Below are 26170 nucleotides of genomic sequence, written 5' to 3' on the forward strand. Positions count from 1 at the left end.
CTGACTTCAGTCAGCTTGGACAAAGAGGGAGAGCTGTTGAGTTTCTGCTCAGCTTGGTAAGATGAGTTTCAAAGAGGAAAGATGCAAATCCAGGCATCTTTTCTACTGGCATTTGAACAAAGTAGTGTTCAGCTCTTAACCTTTCCCACAGGCAATGCTTTCTGGCTATCAGAGCTGAGTGCAGGTGGGTGAACCAGGTAGTGCCCATGGCTGTGGTTGTGATGGGAGGCTTGCTATTGCTATTTCTTATTGGATAATTACTTCCTAAAACTGAAAGCGGCATCCTCAGGCGTATGATGTTCTTTTGTCATTCAACTACTTCATGCTGTCCTGTATGTTAGTACGCATTACAACTGTGAGTGATGGCTGTTTTCTTTCTGGACATTCACCTGTTCACATCAGCTATAGATTGGGTCTTCCAGACACAGCTTCACTTATGACTTCTTTCTCAAACATCAACTCTGCATACTGATTTTTTTTGTGTGTGCATATAGTCAAAGAAGAGGGAGCCTTACTGTCATCTGGAAACATTTCTGTATTTAAGTAATATTTGATGAGTATGTTGGCACGATCATCCCATTCTGTCACTAGGGAAACTCCCTGCCTTGAACAAAATACTTGCGAACAAGTCTCTTTTTAGCAAATGATCTGATTCTTCCCCCGACTTTTAGCTGTGCAGCGTCTGGGTATTAAGTGGGACTTCTTTCCAACAAACACAATCAGATTCCACTCTTATTTTCACCACCTCCCCTTTACTGCCAGCAGCAAACAAACACAAAATGCAAGCACAGTTCCTTCCCCATGCGTAAGGGCAGAAGCAGCAGGTGGAGAAGGATAGGGGAGCACAGGATACAATGGGACAGTGGTGCTCACAGCATGACTTCAGCCTGCCACAGCTGCCTGACCCTTTGCAATTATTTTCTCTTTGGGTGGATACTGACAAAAGAGAGATTTGAAGGAAGACAATGAGATAGTTTTGCAGATGTTTACAGGGAGCTGCTCTCATATGTGAGAAAGCACAAAGGTGCTTGTGTGACAGCATTAACAACTGGGTGACAAAGCTGGCACTGCTTGTAGCAGCACGGAGCCTGAAGCTCATAGCACGGTGGTTATCTGAGAGGGTGGCCAGTCAAACTCTGCAGTGCTTGAACGACAAGGTGTAAATCACCTCTGCCACATTTCGCTTCAATCATATCTTCATTCTCTCTGCTGACACTCTTAGTTTAGATGTCCTCACTGTAGCTTGAGCTTAGCATTTCTCAGTGAAGGCCATCTGCTTTCCTTGAAAAGAAACGCAAAACTTCACTGCAGACACCAATAATTTCCTTACACAATTCTGTCTAGCAGCAACAGTTTATGTTTTGCCTTTGGACTCCGTTTTCCCTTGTGCATTCCAGCATCTGAATCCCAAACTTTAAGCACCAAGTTAAACTGGAAATAATTTGGCTTTCAGAATCACACCCATGGGCCAGACTACAATTGCTAACAAAATAACTAACAAAAATAAAATGGAGGCAATGAAGATATTTGCACACAAGTACTGTATATAGACAGATAGGCAACAACACAGTGTTTTGTGGCTGGAAGCCAGATTTCCAAATTACATTTAGTTACAGTGCTGAGTGTGGGAGATGCTTCGGGTATATCAGATAAGTTGGTGCCAGATATATCCTTTTCCATAAAGAGTGTTCTTTGAACTCCAGAATGGGCTCTTTCAGATCAGCAGTGCTCTTTGAACTTGCTAAACTGTAGCAAAGACAAATGGTAATGCAATTTATTCCCTGCAACCAATGTCTTTGTAGCAGTTTGCTCTCCCAGCAGGAGATTACTGTACAGATTTATTCCTTAATATCCCCATTTTGCCTCTCAGCAGTAGAAAAATTGAAGGCAAAACTTCTAATGTTTCAAGACAGTGATTACTGTGCATTATTTCAATAGTATATCAGTGCTGACCTTCATCCTTTACACAAAAAGCATCATATTGGTCATTCACAAAGGGATCGGTTTCAATTTTAACATCAATGGCTTTCACGCTCTGTTGTTTGCTGCCCGTCTTTCTGCATATTATTGTCCTAAAATAAAGAAGAAGAAGAAAAAAAATAATCAGAAATCTTCTGGAGTTGTACATGCAGATGAAGTTTGGAGATCTTTTAGCACAGTAGTCAGGCTTTAGGCTTTAGCCTTAGTTTAATTGTTTAAGAGTTGGCACATAAGGCATTAGTATGGGAAGACGTATGAAAAAAGCCAAGGGAGAATTAGAAGTAATTAAAAAAATGCTCTCTGTAGATCAGTCCAAGGCATAGGAAGCAATAAAGGATGCTTATCATATATTCTGTAATGCTTCTAAATATCAGACCAAGTCCCAGTGTATTTAAATCCATGTTCTGCACTTCTATTTCAGTGATACAAATTCTCATCAATGATACCTGGATAAAAAATGAGTGAAAGTCTCAAGACTTGATCTGAAAGATTATAAATCACTAGTAATAAACTTATGCTTGCATAAATTCCAGGTTGTTTTATCTTATTTGTTATTTTTATCTGCTGCACAGCTGTGACTGAAAGCATTTTTACCTGTTTCACTTTCTCCATTTTGACAACAGAAACAGCAGTATTTACTCCCATACTGAGCTGTAGCACCCAGTTCTGGTGGACTAGGGATGGCGTAGACGCATAGCCAAGACACTCTGCTGCCAACACAGAAAGTAACTGGCAGGAACTGACAAGACAGGAATGCTGCATTCTCTAATTTCAAATCACGCTCCTCTTACAGGTTAAACTCTCTTAAATTGTTATTACATGGCAGCCTGAGAAAACTCATCTTGAGTTCTCAGGAATAAGCTGGCTGTTTGGTTCATTGGTAGGCTGGATAGTTGGTTTCACAGTTTTTCCACTTCTTTGTTTAAAATCCATTTCTTCTGGTTTGGTACTCAGCAGTACTTAATCCATCCTGTTGCCTTTTTATAGGCTTGAACAAAGGTTAAAAAATTGTATTTAGTTTTACAAGTCTGTAGATGCTGAACATAGAGGAGGAGATTATTAATTATCTCTTCTTTCAGCTGTGTTGGCTGCTTAAAACTTACTAATAAAAGACAGTTTGTTAGAGAAGACACTGCTCTTATTGTTACACTGAAGGTTAGAAAGGCTGGGAAAGTGAATTCAGCCCCAATTTTTGCAGCTGGATATTAATGGTGTGGGTTTTATATTTTACAGACAGCAGGTCTGTAGAAGCGTTGCATGGTCAGCTCCTCTAGTGAAAGCAAGACCAAAATGTTTTCCACAAAGCAATCTTTCCAGTGGAGGAAATCTATCATTTCATATTGCGCAATGGTCAAACTAGCTTTGCCAGCAGTCCCACACTCATTTTGGATAATAAAATAAATGTTGACTAACTGCCCATTTACTGAATGTGGAAAAGCTCTAGTAGAAAGCCAGTATTTGATCCCATACTTAAATACTGCATAACAATTGATTTACACAAGTGGACTAAATTATGATTGTGCAGACCATCTTAATTCCGGCATATGTTGGCTCTTGAGCTGTTAGACAGGCAACTTTAATGTGCTTTAATGCAAACAAACAAAAGCAACATGAAAAAAGCCATATGGTACCGGTCACGCATAAGTACCAGAATGGTTCCTACCACACTTCTGCTCTGGAAAACAACATGATGTAATCCCCTACTAAAAGCTGCTCTGTAATTTCAAAGCAAGCATGTTTCTTTTGTAAGGAAAGCACCTCCCGACTTTTTGTGGGTCACTTGAAGACTATATTGTCTACAGGAGTTTAAAATTGAGTTCTCTTAGAATTTAATGTCATTCTTTAAGATCTGACTCCTTCAAGAGTGCCGCCGAGCGCCTAGACAAACTCGTTTGTCCAAGTGGGTTTAGATGACTTGGACAATCAGTCTGTTAATTGCAAATTTTTGTATGTGTTCACATATTGTCCCAATAGGTCTTTCAAGGCATAAGTGAATGAAACTGACTTAGCAACCTTAATCTTTCCAATGGTCACTTGCTCTCCTGTCTTCTGACCTTGTTTATGCCTTGCAACCCTGAATACACAGATAATGAAGTATCTTTGAAAATCTGGATCTTTTGCTTGTAAGACTTAAGACTTTGCTTGTACTTAAGACTTCAGCCCTTTTAAACAACAGCAACAAAAATATAGTTGTTTTTATGTTACCTGCAACCCTGTCTGCTAAAATCAGGTGATATTTCTTCGCATGTTCGAGCATGGAATAAAATTTCTGATATTTAGGATCCAGCTTTAAAAATCCTTCTCAAACACTCTGATTTTGAATTTCAATCTCTAGCAGTTGTATTTTGCTTCTGCCCAAAGCACCATAATTTCTGTATCATTCCTTCAACAGGCTAAAAAAGTTTTCTGTGAGTGACACATCCTTATTATGTTCGTATCATCACCAAACCAGGGTATTTGATTCACATTTAAGACCACGTGTTCAAAGAGCATGATCATCTTTTTTTCCAAGTATTGCACAGCAAATTACAAGTTTGTAGGCAATAAAAATAGAACACAATAAGTGGCTGATTGATTTTAAAGCATTTCTTTGATATCCAAGTACATGAAGATGTTTCTTAAGCACAGTTTCAACATTACATATTAAAAAAAGACTTTAAATGATGTCAAGATCTCCTAATGTAGTTCTCACTGTGTGTCTTTTTCTACACGAAGCTTTAAAATTGCTTTTCCTATATTTTCTTTTTCCAAAACAGAGCAGACCTTGGCTAATCCGCCACTTAGAAATTTAATTTAGATTTTGTCATATTAAAACTGATCTGATTGAAATAGAAAACACTCTAATGTAATTACTCCAAGAGGAAAGAAAACATGCCCTGTAGACATAGGAAAAAAATAAAAGAGGAAAACAAAATCTATTTAATGTCTCCTATTCCTCCTTCTCTGTCAGTAGTTTCCTACCAAAGCTCAATCCTGCAGGCTTTGAACATCTTCCATAAGCTGTTATTACCACTGCTAAAAGGAGCTTCAGTAGTGCTCAGCATTTCTCAGCAGCAGCTCTAATGATTAGACCTGCAACGCCTTTGGCACTGAAACTGTGTCTTTGCAGTCAGTAGAACTGCAGGCACAACTGAAAATATGCAAAAATAGCCTCTTTTCTCAGAGTTCTTGAGGGCAGGTATGTTTCTCCAAATCTGTAAAATGCTGTAATCACAGATGAAAGATGTAGGTACACAGTTGTCTCAGCTCTCACAAGTAGGTTTTGGTGCTTTTAACTTTGTCAATTGCTTTCATCTGATGACTGGAAAATGGCAAGCACGTTCTCAGTTCACAATTCAACATATGTTGACATTTGCTTAGCAGCAGCATTGCCATACTGCAATAAGAAACCAATAAATAGATATTATTCCTATCTACAGCCATCTCTTGTAGTTCCAGCACCCTGGTGAGAAGTTGTGGAAATGCAGATTCTAGCTGATTCTTTATCATTTTGAATTGTTACAGTGGTGCATCATGCATCATGGTTGAGAGAATGCCACCAAGCTTATATTTTTTTGTAGGAAGGCATCCAAACCACCCAGACATTTAGAAGAATGTAGTCATGTAGGGAATTTTAATTCTATTTATTGCTACTTTCATGGAGTAATTGAACGTAAACTTCTACAGAATTGCTCATTCCTCACCTTTCTTGGATACGTTATAATCTGCTACTTATAGCAGTGTAATGCATGATTTTGTATCTCATTAAAAAAAAAAAAAGTGATTTTATTTTTCCTTCTATGGAAATTCTTATGAAAGTAACATTTCAGACATGCTTGGAAGAAACTTATTGAGTTCAGAATGCAAATCATCCCTAATAGTCTTCTATGTTAGATATATATCTACTTGAAATACTCATGCATCTCCAGAAAACTATTATTGCACTGCTGTGAACTCTGAAAAACTCTCACAATGACAGCATAAAAATCAGCCACACACATATGCTGTAAGTATCATATACTGTCAGGAAGATAAATATCCAGACACAGTATTAGCATCTTACTTGTTTCATGGCTATGGTGTTTTCAAAAGGTTTCCTAGCTTGGTTCTATTTTTAAATCTTAAACAATTGAAAGAAATTGTTTTGCCTTACACAATAATTTTATGAGAAATCATTCCTAAGATTTTCTTTTACCTCATCTTGCAAGTTTAAATGAGGACTGAAAATCAAGGCTGCTTTGAAGATTAGAAGAGTCCCATGTTTTACAGTTACGAGCAATTATGGTCACCATTTTCATATAGAGGCACTGAACTCTTACTTCAGCAACAACCATCACATGAGAGCTTACCTGTAGGGCATCACTGGACAAAAGATTTCACCTGTGTTGACAACAGCCTCTGCTGTATGATGGAAAGCAGAAGGGCACCTGATGGTGTTTCCTTTTGGTATCTTGACAAGTAGAGCCAAAATCTAGTGAGGTTCTCCTCAGTCCATTACCACTAAGCCTAGAAAGACAATCTGCTTCACGGTGTCTCTCCCCCTCTCAAGCAAGAGTGCAAGAGAAACGACGGGGACTCCGCACTGTTTTGGACCCAGCTTATTTATTTCTGGGCAATTCATCCACGTAAGAACAATTTGTTGTGCTTGCTCAGTATCCACCCTGAAGGTAAGACCAGAGGATGGTGAAGGTAATTCAGATACTGCATTTAGCATATGTGTATGAGAGGAGAGTTTAATATTTAGCACAAAGCAGGAACCAGATTTTCTTTAAGTATTCCACTTGCATTTGTGCTGGTTACACACTTTTCTAATCCATCTACTGAACAGTGAGCTATTGGTATATTTTGCATTATTCCCAGTTCCTCTGCTCAGGGAAGGAAATAGCAGAAGAGGCTGATTTGAATACTGTTTATTCCACTATATGATATAATACGCTATTATCTAATAAACATCTAATTAAAAACTGTATTTTACATAAATAATAAATTATGGCTACACTAGTGTCCACTGGTACTTCTGCTTTCTAACATTATTGCATAGCAATTTTGTAATACTTGAAAAATTTTCAGTAAACCTAAGTTCATATAGATGGAGTTAATGGCTGAGATTATACAACACAGCTCAATCAATTCCAGCATCAATGCAAAAAAAACAGTAGGTGGAACCAGGGTGTTTTATAGTCACAATGCTGTCTGCCAACTGATTGCAAGTTATCTTGTCGGTAAATTAGCTGGATTGAGTTAGGAGGATCTTATGGCATTTCTTCATGGAAGTGCAAGCTTGAATATGACTATATTCTACTCAGTAGCCATCATCAGTGATGTGGAAGTAGAGGCACTGTGAAAGTTCATAACATAATTAACTATAACAAGACTTTCTCTAATTAGTAAGCTTAAAACTTCATCGCTATCCTTAGTCAAGATAAATCGTTAACATCCTGTGCTAATTTTTTTCATGGATCAGTTTTACCACTTGTGTTTCATTAACTAGGTGAGAGAAAAAAAAAAAAAAAATCAGTAGTCTGGAAGCCAAACTGGAGGATTTTTATTCTTAGTCTTTCCCTTCTGTAGTTTGAGAAACTGCAAATTATAAAGCTGGCTCTGATGAGGAATAAAATACAAATGACATGTTCATGATTACTGAAGGGAAGAAAATTTCCATGAAAAGTCATGAAGGGGAGCACAGGTGGGCTTTGGAAAGTCCATTGACTGGGAACTATAGAGGCTAATTTTGGCTGGATGTGACCCAAAGAAAGCAGCTGCTAAGTGTGACATGAAGACATTCCAACAGCAATACTGCCACTGGAAATGTCAAAAGGAGGTCTTAGCGAGGCAGAACCAATATCCTTTAAATTCTTAAAAATATATCCCAAAATGCACTCTTTTGTGCTTAAAATTGTATGTATGACTACTGAAATAGTAAGGCCTCTGTTCATTAAATAAATATGGCCCATTCATGCAGATTTTTCATACTGTAGCCTAGTATGAAAGATTTTATATAGCCATTTTACTATAATGTCACTATGTACATATAATTTGAGCATTTTCAGTGTACATAGAGGAGAGCTGGATTGCTTCCTGTCCTCGACCAGTTAGTTGGGTGCTCACAGACATAGCAAGTGTCATTAGGCAGTTGGTTTTACCCAGTTCAGCTGTACGTGCTCCATGAATGAACCACTCCACAGTGTTCGTAACAAATGATATTAATTAGTTACCAAAAGGTTTTAAAATGTTTACTAAATGCTGTTAATTTACAAAGAAATTCGATGCTCAGACCAGAAGCTTTCAGATGGGATTGGATAATAGAGAGATTGTGGGGAAAAAAAACAATATGTGAAGGTGAAGTTCTTCTGAAAAACTGAATATCAATCCCATTAGACCTAGCTGGCAAGTTAAAATCTTGGTATTAGTCACTGTTGTAGATTTGCTAAGATTAAGTGCATCTCCAAGTCTGAACTCATCTCTTCCGAGCTTGGATATCAAGAATCACATTGCAGTATTGCAGGTGCTGTCTCACTCATGCCTCGTTCAAGTCTTTCAGCACTGCCCTGCATCTCCTGGAAGAGGTGCTGAACATCTTTCAGGAGTGCATTTCTAAGTCCCCTTAGTCTCAGAACCAGATTTTGCATTTTTAATTGGACCATATGCTGTCACCTATGTCTGGATTATCTCTTGAAGGGAGTTAATTGGCCCATGTCATACAGGCATGCAGGAGAAAATTCATATGCATTCTCTCATCAGGCAGTAGAGCACAGCCTTAAAATAAAACAGGGAGCTTGGCAAACTGACATATTATTAGGACTGCTCCTCTGCAGATAAGTAAGCAGATCTGTTACATTATACACACCTGGACAGATTTCATAGGGCCAACAAATCCAAGGGTCTCCATACATGGATAAGAAGACTGGCAAGAGCTAGAGATTTATTCCTATTTCATTCCTTGGATATTGTTTTTCAGTTTCCCAGGAAACAAGCTGTTATTACCCTACTGCCAGGTGCTGGGCAAGTCTCACATTGTAGGCAGAAAAGGGAGAAGATTGCCCTGTGAAATGCTAATTTTGCATCTTGTTATTATAGTTCTCACTGGTGTTATCTGCACCAAGGACTCCGTTGTGTTAGACACTGTAGAAGCATTCAAGAGGAGTCAATGCAAAACCCAAAGAGCTAACAAAGGAAGGAAAAACAGAGATGAAGTAATTTTCCTAGCAGTAAACATCTGGTCTGTGGTCAGCCAAGAAAAGAACCTCAGTCTTCTGACTCCCACTGCAAGGCTTATTCTAGCTGGCTGTGTTTGCTCACTCCAGAGTTATCTATCCCCTCTGAGACAAATCCTCCAGGGACTGGGTAGGAACCAGCCTAGGGCAAGTTCATTCAAAGAAACACGTTGAGTGTCCTGCAGGACAGCTATTATAGAACAGAGAGTCTATGCAGAGCTTTCAGGTAATAGGTTACAGTTGGACTACATGCATTCATTCTTTCATAGAAAAACAAGGAGCAACAGAGGGAATAGGACAGCTTCATCTTCTCAGGCCTGCAAAAGTGCTGGAAACGAGTGTGCAATGAATATCTTAATACAAGTTGCTGACACTTTTACTTACAGCAAAAAAAAAAAAAAATCAATAGCTGCTTTCTAATATTCTGTGCACAATTAGTAGGGCTGATCATAAGAAAAACTATCATGCTTACTTTCCAGATTAAAAAACAAAACAGAAATGAACATGTGAGAGAACACACTGCACTGCCCAGTGCTGCAGGACTAGGCACAGTTTTCAGAAGACAGCTGTATAATCAATGAATATAAAGATGTTATAATTATGAAAAAAAGAAATAAACCAAGAGAGTTTGGCAAAGCAGATTATAATAACAAAAAAAGAGTAGATAAGAGTGCTTGCCCTTGTCCTGGGCTCACTGCAAAACTCCAGAGGACAGATCTCCAGAAGAGATCCTTCCCCACTGGCAGTCAGCTCTCAAATGGGTCTAGGAGAGGTGCAGCCAGGCTCCACTCCTTCCATCACACAGCTGAATTGCCTTCACCTGTGCTCCCATGGCTGACTCAGTGCTCACCTCAGGTGCTCAATCCGAGGCTCAGACCATGATTCAGCTGTTCCCATACAATAGCAGTAAAAGCTTTTCAAAGAACTCTACAACCTTTTTTTGTTGTTGTTTATATTCTGGCAGATCACTTTCTGGTTTTACTGACTCACTCGTCTGACATGCAAATAAGTCATAAGAGTGTCATTTTAGTATAAATAGCCATTAGGGCTCATTCTAATCTGACAAATGAAACCTGCCTAAACAGCATTTCATTTTCTGCACTCTAACAATGTGTAATACTTCACAAGTTACACATTTCAAGGCTGACTTCTACATGACTTACTTCTGGGCTGCTGGAAGAACGTACCACTTGTTCTCTGGACCCTACTTATTCATCAGTGGATCTTATCTAAAAGTTTTCATGTCCCTGGACCTGCCAGCAACTTGCCTGTGTGAACAGCCCCAAGCTCTGAATTGGGTTGTTCTGAACAATTGACAGTGGAAGACAAAAACATAACCTTATGCCTGTGGAAGACGTTCTGTCCCAGGCTGCTCAAACCACAATGCCAATGAGTTTATTGTGTCTTTGGATTTACTGGCAGAGAACAGTTTGTTTAAGCAATTTCCATCACAAGTCAGTTAAGGCAATTTGTATTTGTCAAAACCTGCTGCTTAGGCTACCTCAGACTACAGAGCAGAAAATGGGTTAGAGAACTCCAATGAGCAGCTCCATTAGCAGAATGATATCTATTTCCCCTGGCATCACTCTTTACAAAATGATGTCTTTTAACACCTAATACCCTGAGAGCAACTGGTATAAACACACTGACTGATTCAGAAACGCACCTCAGACATTAAAGGAGGAACTTCCACAGGCTTACAGGCCCTCATTTGGACGTAAAAATGATAATAAGGTCACAACAGCAAAGAGTGATGAGTATCATTCAAAAAGATCAAAGAACAGCCACCAGGTATGAACTGGCTGTCACCAGCTTATGTAAGACCCAAAAAACTCACCATGAGGTGAAAGTGTCCTTACATGCTTATATGCAGTTTTAAGTCTATGTTGTGGAAGGAGGACTGAAGCACATCATAAAATCTGCAGCTCCACTATGCCTTCACTCATATTACTTGTCTGTGCTTGCTTCTGTTGCCAGCATTTAATCCATTTTTCCTCAGAGGAAGGATTAAGATATTTTTCAGGCATAAAAAAAAAAAAGCATAATAATAATAATAATAAAATGCATTCTTCCTGAAATTAGGAACTACTTTTATCATGTTCCCATGTTCCCCCTTATTCATCTCCTTTCTGATGCACATGATCCAAGAGGATATGGGAGAATACAGGACCAAAGCTCTGGGATCTTCCATGGATTCCAGTCAGTTTCTGGGTGGGATCCAGGCTTTTAGTTCCAATTTCTAAAGACCTAAATAGTTTTGGACTAGTAAATGTGGGTGGTGACTTCCTCCTCTGGGCCATGCCATCACATTTGAAGATGTGAAGCTCCATCAAGATAAATAACACAAGAAGTACCCAGTGAGGAATCCTATGTTTTGGAAATAATTTTGTCTACTTCTGTGATCATCTGGATCTGCAGGGAAGCCCGTTTTGCCCCCTCCTCATTACATCATTTGAGGAGAGCGTGGACTGAAGTGTTCATATTCACAGTTTATCCTTGATCCTTGCTGGTACTTTTCATTTATTAAATAAATGCCCAAAATACTGAATAGGTTCCTCTAGAAATATTTTTTAAAGCAAATAACTGACAAGTACAAATGTGTTGAGCCCCCCCTCAATAGCTTTTCCATGCTTTTAGTCATTCTTAAGCCTTTTTTTTTTAGCCTGTCTTAGGCTTTTTTTTTTTTTTTTTTTAAAGATGGAGTAACAGGAACTCTAAAGGAGTTACTCCAAAGCCTCCTGTTACACTGACCTTTATATGAGTGTATAAATATATACACATTTATGCATTTTTCATTACAGCCAGCCCATCCCACAAACACTCTAAAAACTTAGTTCTGTCTTTTTCGACAGTGGTTTTCTTTGTTCCCTCCACAGTGATTTCCTCATATCTTTCCTGGACTGATAGACCACACACTATTGGTGTGTGAAATATTTTCAAGTAGACTGCATACTCATTCCCAAGTATATTGTTATTGAACTTCATTTGTCATCATTTTATTCATTAATCTAAATCCCTCTGAAAAAAATCTTCATATTATGCACAGGCTTCTTCAATTTGAATAGCTCTGTCCCATTTACATACTTTGCACTTGGCTGCCCATTTCTTCTGCCAGAGCTGCCTTAACTAACAGTGAAACCAGTATAGTCTTCTCAGACATTGCACTTTCCCTGAGTGTATTAAGAACTCACTTCAATGAAGCAAGCAATGCAGGTTCTGGAGCTTGCCCAGCCATAAGTAAGAGAGTCCCAGACAAGAAAATAAAGAAGTTCATCTTACAGGAGCTCCGAAGAACTACTCTCTGGTGAGTACCTACAGAAATCTCCATACATGGCGTATGCACAGCAACAGTTTGTGCATGTGCCCCTGTAATGTCCTTTCTGATGAATAGTTTACAGAATTTACCAGATGAATGGAGTACGGGAAGATGGAAGAGATAAAAAGCCTCCTTCCTCTCCATTAGTATGATACCTAAGTAACCACTCACCATCAGAACATAGCTAGTGTAATCCTTGAATGCGACTTTCCATCTTTTCCAAAGAAAAGAAAGAAACAAGAAGATGGACTGAAATATAGGAAGAAAATACCAAGCATTTATTAAGTACACTAGGTAGTACAAACCCATTAGTACTGCCAAGTTCTTTTGTAAGCATGACTTTGAAGGATTTGGAAGAGGACAAAGAAGTAGGGAGATGTAGAGCAAGCTCATTCTAACAAGAAAGGCACAGTAGAAAACAGCCCAGCTGATGCTTGATGAATTAACAGGCTGCTCAGGGAGGTGGTGGAGTCACCATTTCAAGAACTGCGTGGACATGGCTTTGACAGACATGGTTAGTGATCATTGTGATGACGGGCTGATGGTTGGACAAGATGATCTTCATGGTCTTTTCCAACCTTAATGATTCTATGAGTCTATGTTGTGTGCATTCCCACGTCACCATGATGTGATGCACACAACAATACCATCACTGTATCCAATGCCATCACTGTATCCAATTTTCATTTTAAAGATATTGAGGGATAGATCCACAACTGGTCTACTCATAGTCATAGCTCCAGAGCTTATATTAAAGAACTGAGGAACTCTCAGACAAATCAGTGGTACTACCCAGATAATAAAGGTGTGCTTCCTTCTCCCACCCTTCAGCACTCTTTGCTTCCATAATAGAGAGGTGATATGAAAGGACTTGTACAACAACTTCTCCTTGCATTTCTTAGACACAGTTTTTCTGGCTCTTCAGCCTACATGACATATCAGCAACTGGGGCAGGAAGAAAAAATTTTAGTGTTTAGATCACTATCTTTTATATTGAGACATTTCTTGATCTTTTTAAATGTCTAAAGGTACATAAAAATAAATCTTCCAGAAAAAAAAAAATATAATCTTTTCCACCTGGAAAATAAAGGATCACCTGAACAAGTTTCTTTTGCTTGAAATTGTTTAAATATTTTCAATTGTTGCTATTTCTGTCCTTTGGAAGTTCTATTTTACTACTGAAAATACATGAACACCAATGTGTGCTTACAGGGTAACTGGTAACTCTCACAAAATCCAACAGTATGCTAAAGTTTGGGAAACTGGAAATAGTGTCTTGATATATATATATATATATATATATGTTATACTGAATTCTCTGTGATTTGGTCTCTTTGTCTATCAAATATAAAGTCTCTTCACCTGTGGCATGCTGTAAAGGCTTTCATTTTGGAAGAGATGGGGAAGTTGAGTTGTATGTTCTTGGCACAGCTCAGCACTGTAGGGTAACAGGAATGAGTCAGCTTGGGTTCTGGAAGCCCTTAACACCACGCAGAAGGAGCATGCATCAGCCAGGATGGAGCACCATGGTGGTACAGCCGTGCTGCTGCTGGTACACAGCTAGCACAACTGAGGACACATCCTCAAAATCGTAACTTCACTGAAAGTCATTTAGAATTCTTCAGTATTCATAGCAGAAAAGAAACATCACTGTGCTGAATTCACCCTGCTTCTTTTCCTCCTTACTTCTTGTAATGCTGTTTATTTGAGAGACAAATCTCAGCCTACTGCCATTTGGAGTCACCTGTGTTACCTCCATTAATATAGTTCAGTATGTCCAGTAACAACATCAGCCCTCTGGTGAGCTTTCTCACCCAACTCCCTAACAGGTTTTCCTTATCATATCTAGGTACACCTGCTTGAACATGCCTATCATATACTTAGACAGCAATAAATAACTGAGACAGAGACCCAATTTCTATGAGAATCTCAGCAAACTGAGCACGTACCTATAGTCAGTGGGAGCACTGATGCTGATAACTCAGTATTATGCCCATAGGCTGCAAGCTCCTTTAGGGCTCATTGCCCCACTGTGGGGCAGAACTGTGACAACTCAGTAAGAAAAAGGAAGAGGAAACTCTGGACAGGATGACATGTATACCACAGTGCTTAAACTGTGGCCAGTGTTTTTCAGTAGTAAACTTAGTCTAAGAGGAAAAATGTCTTTACAGCAGTCATTTATATTTCTCAGGAAGGTTTACACTGTTGTTCTTACCCAGCGGTGCCATCAGCCAGCCATCCCGTGGTGCAGCCAATGAAGGAACAGTCCAGGACAGCCCTTTTCAGCTCTTCTGCGGTTGCTAAGCGAGCACTCAGGTCAACACAAGCTTTCTCAGCTTCAGCTAGATCCAGACCCTGAGAGTTGTTCTTGGACTCAAGTGCAAACACTTTCCCTGCAGCACCAAGAAAGATCAGGTCACTCATCGTGGCATGGTACTCAATATATGTTCCATAAAAATATTGCAGATTATTACCAAATAAAGTCTTCTTGCTCTTACTAAGTTCAAACCAGAGAGCAACCTATTTCTTAGAATTAATTAGCTAGCAACACTGTAAAGACTTTTACTGAAGTTTTTCTTTTACTTACATTAATCAAGAGAAATACAAACACAGCTGAGTACCTGTTCATTCCTAGTCTAAACAAAAAACTTGCCATCCTTCTACAGGTCTCTGCTTAGGATGTGGAAAGAGAAAGCACTGACACTGTCTTACATGCACTTAAGTAGTCAAAGTCAGAACGCCTGCTGTTAGACATAACGTTGGAATTCATTACCAAGCATATTGTAACTACAGTTATAAAATTACCTGTATACAGCAAGAACACATCTACATCCCAGTATTGTAACTCACTCTTCCACATCAGAGATTTATACTCAGTCTCTAGAAAAAAAATTCTGTGGAAATCTGCACCTAAATGCTGCTGCAAAGCCACTTTGTTTTCATATCTTTCTGGAAAGACAGAGGGGATTTCTTCCCTAATAGAAGACTTTTTGAATGAGCATGAGGACAGATTCAGCATAACAATTGCTGGAGTTATTTTTATTTTCAGTTCAGTTTATTTTAATTTATTTAACATCTTGAAAGATGTTAAGGATGAACATTAGAGATTCCTGCAACTGGGCAAAGGGCAGTTGGGGTTTTGGCAATAAAGCTTGAGACATTATTGGGTTGTGGAATAAACACATTCACCAGATGTCACCAGAAAAAGAAATACACAACGAGACCGTTCACAGTGCTGGCATTTGAACTGCCATAAGTGTCTTCTTTCTGAAGGTAAAATCCCTCAGAATATCTTCTGAATTTTCAAGTATAAATTTAGATTGCTTGCAGGCACAGGAAGACATCTTTTGAATGTCCATAAACATTTATGGCTTATTTAAAAATTAGATTAGTGGCAGTGGTTACAAGAAATCGTAACTTCCAGCACATACTAACAGTTCATTAGGTAGCTAGCTTCACACTCACACCATATACTGACCAGTATCTGTAATCCTTCAGATTGCTCTAAGCTGATTGTATACAAAGAGACACCTCCACCCATGTATCACTTTAACGAATTAATAAATCTGAATTTAATCCTACACATAGCTACTGATACAGGGTAAGTCTGCCCCAACAGCTCTCTGTTCTCTCTAGTACAGAGTTTAAACTTATGAAGGAACAATCATTACACTGAAATATGCAAAATCTCTACCATGTAAATATGTAATTTGTGTTTACACTAACAAGCATAGATGGGTCCTGATAAAGATTTCTGTTTTGGTGGTCATTCTAGATATGCACAGCAAGGAGTTGACATGATAGACAGAAAGCAATTTAAATAAACAGGACAAGCAGTAACGATAAAGAACGGGAATTCACAGTAACCAGAGTGATTTTCTCAGGCAGCAAGTTGACCTAGGAGCATGTATAATTAATGAATATAATGATGTTAGAATTATGAAATAAACAAGAGAATTTGACAAAGCAGATTATAGTAACAAAAAGAGAATAGATAGAAAGCTTACCTGCATCCTAGGCTCACTGCAAAACTCCAGAGTAGGGATCTCTAGAAAAGACCCTCTCCTACTGGCAGTCAGCTCTTAAATCGGTCTAGGAGAGGTGCTGCCAGGCTCCACCCCTTCCAATTTTTTCCCAATTGCCTTTACCTGTGCTCCCAGGGCTGACTCAGTGCTTGCCTCAATCAGAGGTTCAGGCTATGATTCAGCAGTTCCCATATAGAGTGCAACCCAGAAGCACTGATCAGTGTCCTAACCACTAGACTAAACAATATAATGAATTATGACTAAAATTAGGGAGTACACACAGACCGGTGAAAAAAGCAAGCCTCTTCACTCCTGAGAACAAAAACCTCCGGATTCTTTGCCAATGCTCCAAATTTTGTTGTTTCCAAAGCCATGAACAGCCACAGTGAAGAATGCGGGCAGTCGGGAGAAGCAATATAAGCAGAATGACTTTAAATTGCCACTCCATAGTTGTGGAACATCTTTCATTTATAAAGATTTTAAAGCATTTTATTTAGGAGGCTAAACTTGAAAGAAAAATCTTTAAGGACTGAGTTCTGTGAAAAAATAATTAGAAGAAATAAAGTTCATCATTTCGCCTTTGTACCAGTAGATGCCCATTATGGTTTTCCAGGTGTTTTACAGTTGTTAATGTAAATTAACTTCTTGCTAGAAAGTATGAAAGTGCTGGACTTCTGGGATATCCAAAATATGTAGGCAAATAGATTTTAGGGTAAGCTAGGAAAGTCTTACTGGTCAGGAAAATTATAGTGAACTGCTTTATAGGAAATTCTGGTCAGCCAGAAGGGGATGAAAATGGCTGTCCATCTTACCAGAATGACCTGTGAATCTTCTCCAGAACTCCAGAAGTTCTATGGCTATCTGCCCAGATTTTAACATGTGCTTTATGTTTTGTTTTGTTGTTGTCTTTCTTTTAATTTACAAGTAGTAGCAAGCTGCACCTGGTACCTTACCAATGAAACATTTGGATCCCCAGTATTCTGCCAAGTGTCACTTTACAAAGGGGCATTTAGAAGGAAAGAAATAAGTAGGAGACATATTAGAACAGCAACAGGGAAAAGCCCATCAAAATCCCTTAAATAAATAAGACTGCAGCAGTGCACCTTACAGTGCTGTGACTGACTGGCTTGAAACATTCTTGTACTGATTATTTTCACTTTCAGTCACACAAGTGGTCTGATTTTGAAGCTGTGCACCTAAGGGCAAGATATTTGTAAACCTTTTGTTGTTGCTTTCTGCAGAGAAAAATGAAGAAAAAAAACCCTGCCTCACATACTTGCTGATACACAGTCAGTTTTACTATATGGGTTGTGAAATATTGAAATGGTATCACCCCTCTGTTCAACACACTATGACAGTGTAGAGTAGTTGAAACCAGTTTTCTCTCTGAGATAATCCCAAGAGATGTATTATCACCCTGTTTTAAATACAAGGCTGCTGTATTTCCATAATGCACAGCATGCAGGGATCATGTCTTTTTGTATATTTGCATGAATACCTTTGGTTGTGCAACAGCCAGCACGTCTGAGCTCCCTCCCTGTGCTCTTCCTTCATTTCTGCCTGTAGCATTTCTGCTTCCCATAGTGTAATGATGAGACAGGTGGTATGGAAATCTGTTACCAAAACTCTGCATACTTTTCTGAAGATTTCAGACAAAGCCAGTCTCTATTTCAAGTTCAAGCTAGGAATCCATGGGAAGTAGCCTTTCTCAGAATACTTAATACATAATTTGAGTTTTACAGTTTCAGATTGAAAAATGTCTTCATCGTAGAGATTTTTCAGGTATCCCTTTGAAACTAGTGAAAAAGTTCTAACTTCACTGCTAAGACATAAATGATAAGACATAATTCTTCCTGTAGTTAATTAACAGCTGAACTTGCAGTACTCGATAAAAATTCACGCTTGAAATTTCTTTAATAACTGCAGTATATTATATGCATAGCCTCTGCTATCATCATTACAGAACTGTAATTCTATTTTGATAAATAGATAATTTTTTTTTTTTATTACTTATTGTTTGGCTCTAAAATTTTGTCAACAAGCAATAGCTGAGGACAGTTTTTATTAAAGAGTACCCCAGTACAGTATGATTGAGAACATAACCATAGATCTCAAGCCCTTTAGGATTCATTTTTATCACCTTGTTTGAATATCTGCATAACTAGACTGTAGATTTCCCCCTGTAGTTCCAACACTGACTCCAAAAATTCATGGTTGAACTGGAGCATGTCTTTTCAAAAGGCATCCAGTCATGATTCAGTGACTCCAAGTAATGGAGAATTTACAGCACGCTTTATAGTAAACTGTTCCAATGGTTCATTACTCTCACTCCACCTTATTTCCAGTTTCAAATTTTGCTAAACTCAGCTTCTAACAACTGAACCTGATTATGCTCTAGAGACTGAAGAGCTGTCTGTAATCAGATACAGAAAAGCACAGAAAGGGACACTTCAGAAGACTCCCAGCTCCATTCCTTCTTGTAGGAATCTCAGTGGAATTAACAGAAGAGTTGTATAATTTATTCTAATACATTAACAAACAGAAGTTCTTTTGAGGTATACAGGCACTGTTCAAAGCCTACTGAAGTTCAAATTCTTCCATGTCCTCCGGAGGACTTGCACCATGCTTGAAGGAACCAAATATACTTTAAAACAGAAGCGTCTCTCACAAATAATATAAAATGAAGTACTTAAAAAGGCATGTCTATTGTGCTGATGATGTTTTACTAGCTCAAATGGTAGAACCTCATCACTTAACGAAATAAATGTGGTAAAAGATGTATATATTTCACCGCTGATTTATTCTTACTTAAATGCTGAAGTCTTCAAATCGAGGTAAAGGAGAGCGGAGGAAGAGAAGTTCAACTCTGTACTTCAAAAGCAATTTCATTTCCATTTCTATGGCTATGTGTAACAATGGCCTTGATTGTAATAGCAAGGGTGGAAGATTCAGTAAAACTGTACAATTACAGAGAGAGATCTGGGTAATTACCAGAATGTTCATGAATGTAGAGTTTATTTCTATGAGAAAATAAAATGAATGATGTCTTATTTAGTTCAAACTGCTTAAAATATTGCATCATCAGAAAAGTAGAAAAATTTGGAGGTCACTTCAGAGTTCCTCCTCAGCTAAGCTCACGTTGAACTTAAATTTTAATGTTAGTAAAGGCTTTAGGGTCAAATATTTGCAATTGTTTATGGATTTGCTTTTGCATCATACAAACATATTAGCTGGTTTGCAAGTAGGACCGGAATTGCTTACACACCTGCTACTCAAACACAGCTGTATAGATACAGCAGAAGAGAAGAAGCATAATTTCTTTTCTTTTCCTTTGGCTTTCTTTAGAGCCTTTTCATCAAGAAAGACCATAGTAGGATTTTTCCCTCGTAAAATTTTCCAGGAGTTTTACTGCAGATCTAAAACTGCTCCTTATCTCTGCTATCCACTTAATTCTTTTTTGTTTTGGGGTTTTTTCTCTTTTTTTTTTTTTCAGAATAGGTACTTAATTTGTTTCATTTTTTCTTATTTACTGAAACATACTTGATAGCTAGTTCTGCCCACTGACTTCTGCTTAACAGCAATCCTATAGGGAAGAAAATCTTAATTATTACCAGTGTAAGACTTCTTTCCCTACAGGACTGAAGTACTGTATCTAGCCTGCATATGTAGCAAAAGGGCAGCTGTGTGAGCACCAAAGTGATATCAGTGTGCTCCAATACACCGAGAAATATTAGCGTATCAGTAAAATTCTACTTTCAGATTTGTCTGCTTCTAGGGCAGCAGTGCGGTCAGATCCTCACTTAATTGTGCCTAGCCTTCTGGATTCATAATCTTTCACCTGCAACCTCTGCTGTCACGGTGTGTGCTCACTACCAAATGACTCGCTGATCTCTGGAGCTTCCTTCCAACCCCTGTGATACTGTGATTGCCTTGGCCAATTGATTTTGTACGTACCCCAAAACTGAGCCAACAGAACACCACTGCTTTGAAATAATTTCTCAAGTGTTACAAATAGAGCGTTTCTCAAATCAGGTGTGTATTAGTAAGGTAGATTAACTGCCATAATTCTCTGCCACACACTTTTTCTCAGGGCAAGTTATCTGCAGAAAACTATGGCTCATACCTATTTACATTTTAATAGCAGTGACAAAAGGAGGAGTCAAGAAAAGCAAAGGTGACTCCTGTACACCACACATGAAGCCAGACTCTTTTCTCCTATCCCAGCACAAAGATATTCCAAAAAGTTTCCATTTGCAGTGGGTTATTTAAGAACTGCTACAATCACAAGAACATAATTAAAACCTTTATCTTTGTAAAGGTGAAGTTTAAAGTTGGTTCCAGCTGAGAAAAAGTTACACCGCAGTGCTGTTTGACTGTGTGGTTCCCATTCACAAACCTGGAACCTACCAGGGCTAGCTGTGGCTGAGCAACTCCTGAAGGCTGAGCTGTGTTTATTGACTCCTTTCCATAACCTATCTCACTCAGCAGTAACTGTGCTGGCAGTAGTAACGCTACACTGCTGCACACTTACACCAGAGTAAGTCCGAGCAGAAACAGGCCCTGAGGAGACCCTTATCTGAGGGACCATGATCTCCACAGCTATGAACAACCGTATTTCCATTGTAGAAAAAGCAAATTGCAAAGCGAAACAAAGCTATCTTTTGTTTAGGTGTTTATCTTTGTCTTTCTGGAGTCTATCCGCTCTACAGCAATACATGTTGCAGTAAATATTAGTCAAAAGAGATCAATTGAGCTTCAAGGCTTTACACTTTCACCAGACCCCAAGGGTCTCCACTTTTACTGTCTGCTCTTTGTCATTATTTGTGTGTGAGATAATAAAGTGAAAGTCTTCCTTTGGGAAATATATTCCAAGCAGTTTTGGGGAGTTGCCTGTAACAGGGGCCAGTCTGGATTTCATTGGGTTTTTACAAGGTGGAGTCAAAATCCCTTCAGCACTTTGCAAAACGTTTAGTTCCTTCAGTACCCAATACATACACACGTCACCCAGAACCATCCTTCGTCACTAAATGACATTTGCATATAACAGAGAATGGCACAGTTGTATTTTTACCTAAAATTTCCACAACTGAGAAACTGGTTTCCTGTTGGATCGGGCTCAAATGCGCTATGTAAGGGAGCATTACGGCTGTTCGTTACTCTCAGATCTTCTTAAATACGAAGACTTGTGTGTAACAGTAAATTTTTAAGTTCAAATCAAATGTTTTCTTCTGCATATTTAGCCAGATGGTTTGCAGGACAGTGTTACAATTGTTCGCTGTAGTACTAATAGCAGGAGAACACGCTGAGGAGCACGTTGGTAGAGGATTTACTCGTTTTCAGCAACGACTTTTAGAAGTTAAATAAAAATCAGAACAGCGGTGTTATAATAACGGTTGGCAATTATAAAGTACTTCACATATCCCGCCCTTTAATTCTTAAAGTGCTTTACCACACGTAAAGCAGATTTGACAGACTGTTGAAAGTCAATTAAAATCTGTCATGAACTTTGCCTCGAAATGGTCTCCAGCATTTTCCCCTTTCTCTTTGAGAGGATATCTATGTCTTCAATCCTACAGAAACAAAACAAACTGGGAGGTGTTCCTGAAAAGGGAATTTTTCAGACAAAGCACTCTTAGCAAAGGCAAATTAATTATTCCCGTCCTGATGCCTTTTGCAAGTCATGTGGAGAGCCTTCATCCATAGTGATGCTTTTTTTCCTCATTTGAGAGGGATTTTGCTGTGGAAGGAGGACTTCCTAAAATCAGAACTGCAGTTTTCCTTCTGCAATACAGTGGGGTCATCTTATACATTTCTTTCACTTTACTCTTACTCCCCTTTTCTTTGAATTTACAAGACAAGGTTCTGGTGTATAAATGCATACCAAGTGGTAGCAGTGAGCAGAAGGACTGTCCCCTTTCCTTTGCCATATTTCGTGACCAAATGACAGAAATTTCAGCCGAGGTGGAAAAATGCTCCGAGAACAAGCAGAGGTTTTTATTGCCCTATAATGTTAAGGAACTGTTCTCCAGCACAATACAGCAAACATCAGTGGTAAAGGAATTCTGTACTGACAAAATATATATATCCTGAGATCAGGCATAAATCTATTGCAGCTGCAAAATGAAAAAACAAAACAAAACAAAACCATGTCCATTCAGCACTGCTCTCCCAGGAAAAGAAATAGTTGCTTTAAAAATTAATGATGTTATCACCAAGGCAAGTTGGCCATCATCAGGGGGGCTTAATTATTCAAATGGGAACGGGCTGCTTGCAAAGGATGTTGCCATTCGGGATTACCGTCAGCGAGTGTCTTGCAGAGTAAGCAGCCGGTGGTGATTCAGCCCAGTTTGTGCTCCGATCGAACCCCTCAGTGGTGCAGAGCAGGTGAAGCCCTAGCAGGAGGGTCAGCTGCTGTCCTGAGCGTGCTGTACCGGATCAAAAATGCTGTGAGCAGAAGCCTTCAGCTTCTCGTCTCCCCTTCCTCAGTACCTGCCCGTGTAAGCTGATGTTCGGTGACATCTGAGCTGGGCAGATGTGGAAGTCGTTCAGAGAAATGGTATTTTTAATTATACATAAAATAATTTAAAAAATAATAATAATGGAGAGAGAGCTGCTGCTTCTTATTTGTGTTCTGGCTTTGTTCTGTTATCCTTACTTCCCCTGGAAAAGGTCACTATCCTGTTGTTCTGTTGTAATAAAACAATCTGAGCCTTCTGGGATCTTATTTCCGTTCCTTGCTTCACCCCAGGATATTTGCAAAGTCTCAGAAAGCTCTGAATCACACGTTTCCTAACCCATACTGGGGCATGTATTTAAGTTTCTTATTAAAAAAGAAAGGTTGGTTGTTGTTTTTCTTTTTTTTTTCTTGTTGTATTTTTCAATAACCCATTTCAACACAGAGCTCTTCTTCCAGCCCCAGCAACCCAGCCCGAACAGAGTGGAGACTCACCATCAGCCCGAACTGAGATGATCTGGAGGATGAAGAAGACGGGTCCCACACCCCGGGCAAAGGTGAGAGATGATCTCCGGGAGCTCAAAGCCATCGCCCTGCCGCGAAGCCCCCCGATGCAGGAGGTGGTGCGGAGGTTTTCCTCTCCCTCCTTCGCAGCACGGGCTGCGGTGATGGTTTCAAGGAGCCGCTTTCTCTCAGCGGGATCCTGAGTGTTGGGTCTGTGCTGAAGGCGGGAGGGGTGGAAAAAGAAAGGGAGAGGGAGGGAGAGTGGAATCTGTCGCTTGGCGGGTGTGAAGGGGAGGGGAGGTGGGGGGAGATGTCCGGCCAGCTGGGGCTGGGGAGAGGCTTTGCCCAGCCCAATCGGCAGGGCAGCGAGCAGCGAGAGCCGGTGCGAAAAGTCACATTGCCCTGTCAGTAAATAGCGAGCGGTGCGAGAAATGCAGACACCGGGAGGGAGGGAAAGGGGGGATGAGGCAAGAAACGAACAGGAGAAATCACTGGCTGAGGGGAGAAGGGCAGCTGCCTAGCTGGCGCTGGGAAGGGATGAGTTTGTGGAAGGAGCTATGCATCCCACGGGGATGGGATGGTGAGTGGGGAGTGCTTTCCCTCTGTGGGGTGAAAGCAGCCAGTGTTGCTTAGGGTTGCAGGTCAGCATCTGCCACAGCAAGAGTGAGGGTCTGCAGGTGAGAGCAGAGGAAAGGTGGCAGATGGCACTATACCATGACAGTGGAATTTCATTGAGGATGGGGACTGCTAGTCCTGCTGCTCCAGATCCCAGCTTCTGGAGGGGCAGAAGGAAGTACAGATCAAAGTTGGACTCTGCTTCAAAACACTGTCCTTCATCCCTTCATCAGTGCCCCTGACACAGAGGAACGGGCTGGTGCTCCTCAGGGCTGGAGGCAGTTGGTGAGGGGAATTTCCAGCTCCCGTCAACACTTGCAGCAGTGACATCTGTCCCTTATTCCCACTCATCCTAAATTTGTCCAAACAAAACTAAAAAAAATATAACCCACAATAAGAGGAAATATATGAGTGGTGATGCCAGGATTTATTTCACTAAATATATAAACGGAATAGTTTCGTGTTGCTGTTGGAACTCAGCAGAACTGAGAAATGTTGTTTTCATATTCCCATCCTATTTTGCTTTGATTTCAGCTTCTTAAAATTTTTTCCCTTAGAAATTCAAAGCTGGGCAAAAATGTTCAGTTAGCTGGAAACTCCAAGCCACCGACAGCTGGAGCAGGAACCCGACCTCCCTACCACCACGGCCCTGGTGGCAGAAAGGGCAAGGTGCCGGTAGACATCTTCTGATCACGATGAGCCTGCCAAATGCTATTTTCAGTCTGATTGGAATGACTCAAGCTTAGGAACCTCCCTGTATGATGCTCAAGCAAGCAATAACACCATGGTATTGGAAACTTTAAAAATGCCTATGTTTGATGAATCTGGGTTGATGAAGTTCTGATTCAGGTGACTTTTAAGAGATCTTAGCCTCTTTCCATAGGAAAATGAACAAATATGCAGATCTTCTTTACTGTGAGAGTGACAGAGCACTGGAACAGGCTGCTCAGAGACTGTGGAGTCTCCTTCTCTGGAGATATTCAGAACCCACGTGGATGCCTACCTGTGTGACCTCCTGTGGGGAACCTGCTTCAGCAGGAAGTTGGGACTCTATGATCTCTTCAGGTCCCTTTCATCCCCTACGATTCTGTGATTCTTTGGTTCTGTGACTATACATACACACGATGCAAATATACACTTTGAAAGGTTTTGGACAGGTAGCTTTGAATTTTCTGTTTATCCAAAGAACACAGATGGCAGCAGGTTTCTTTACCTTGTCTTGTCAACCAAGGACTTGTAAGGAACGCCACCAGAATTAGAAGGGCAGCTTCATGCTCACTAAATCTTTAACAATCAGTGCACTGTAACTACATAACTGCATTTTGTGCCAATGGAAATTGTATGCTATGTACTGCAGAAATTAACATGACAGAAAAGGAAATAGAAAATTGTAGCATTCTTCAAACTTTTCTGTTTCTTTTACTGGTGACTTTGCCAATGGCATAAGATGCGTTTTTGACTCTCTGATATTCCAATAGTTTGACATCCATTTTAAAAATCAGTGGGCACAAAAAGAAAGAGGATGTGGGATCTATATACTTTCAGTGAGATAGCAAAGACATTTCATGAAACTGAGCAACCAGTTACATCAAGACACACAGACATGAACCAAGACTTGACATGACCACAGCAGTAGCTCCACGTTTCCTTGACATTTGTCATAAGGCCTGACAACTTTATTTGCCCTTTGCTGTCCCCAAGGGATTGGCCAAAGCATTTGTGGGAAAGGGCAGCATCTTCTAGATTTCCATCTAAAATTCCAAAGGTCTGCTTGATTTATTTTGCTGTAATTGGATCATTTTCTCCTGTTGATATATGTAAGGGCATGTTGCCACTCTGGCTCCTGTCTTGGAAAATCTCAGCTTGTATTCTTGAGCAGAACATGTCACTGATTTCAAAGAATTACAACAGACCACAGGATATGTTCCTTACTGAAGGCATGAACAGTTGGTAGAGTGAACCGGCTTCTTCCTCTCATCCCATCTCAGCTGTAAATTAAGAATGTAAGCTTGAAATGGTAGGGATGCTTGCCAGTTATTGACTCCTGGAAGTAATTAAGTGCATCACTGCAAACCAGTTGTCC

General features: G+C 39.7%; 1 protein-coding gene across 1 annotated transcript in view; it reads right to left on the reverse strand.

The window, feature by feature from the left end:
* Positions 1 to 23902, reverse strand: part of SUSD5 (sushi domain containing 5) — a 44382-nt gene extending 20480 nt beyond the window's left edge. Inside the window, exons 1-3 of the mRNA XM_048952109.1 lie at positions 23464 to 23902; positions 14705 to 14882; positions 1954 to 2072 (exon numbers count right to left, since the gene is read on the reverse strand). Of these exons, the coding sequence (XP_048808066.1) occupies positions 1954 to 2072; positions 14705 to 14882; positions 23464 to 23557 (391 nt within the window). The 5' untranslated portion in view covers positions 23558 to 23902. The remainder of the gene's footprint in view (positions 1 to 1953; positions 2073 to 14704; positions 14883 to 23463) is intronic.
* Positions 23903 to 26170: the final 2268 nt, after the last annotated feature.

This window comes from Lagopus muta, chromosome 7 (genome assembly GCF_023343835.1).
Source record: "Lagopus muta isolate bLagMut1 chromosome 7, bLagMut1 primary, whole genome shotgun sequence".
Lineage (NCBI taxonomy): Eukaryota > Metazoa > Chordata > Aves > Galliformes > Phasianidae > Lagopus > Lagopus muta.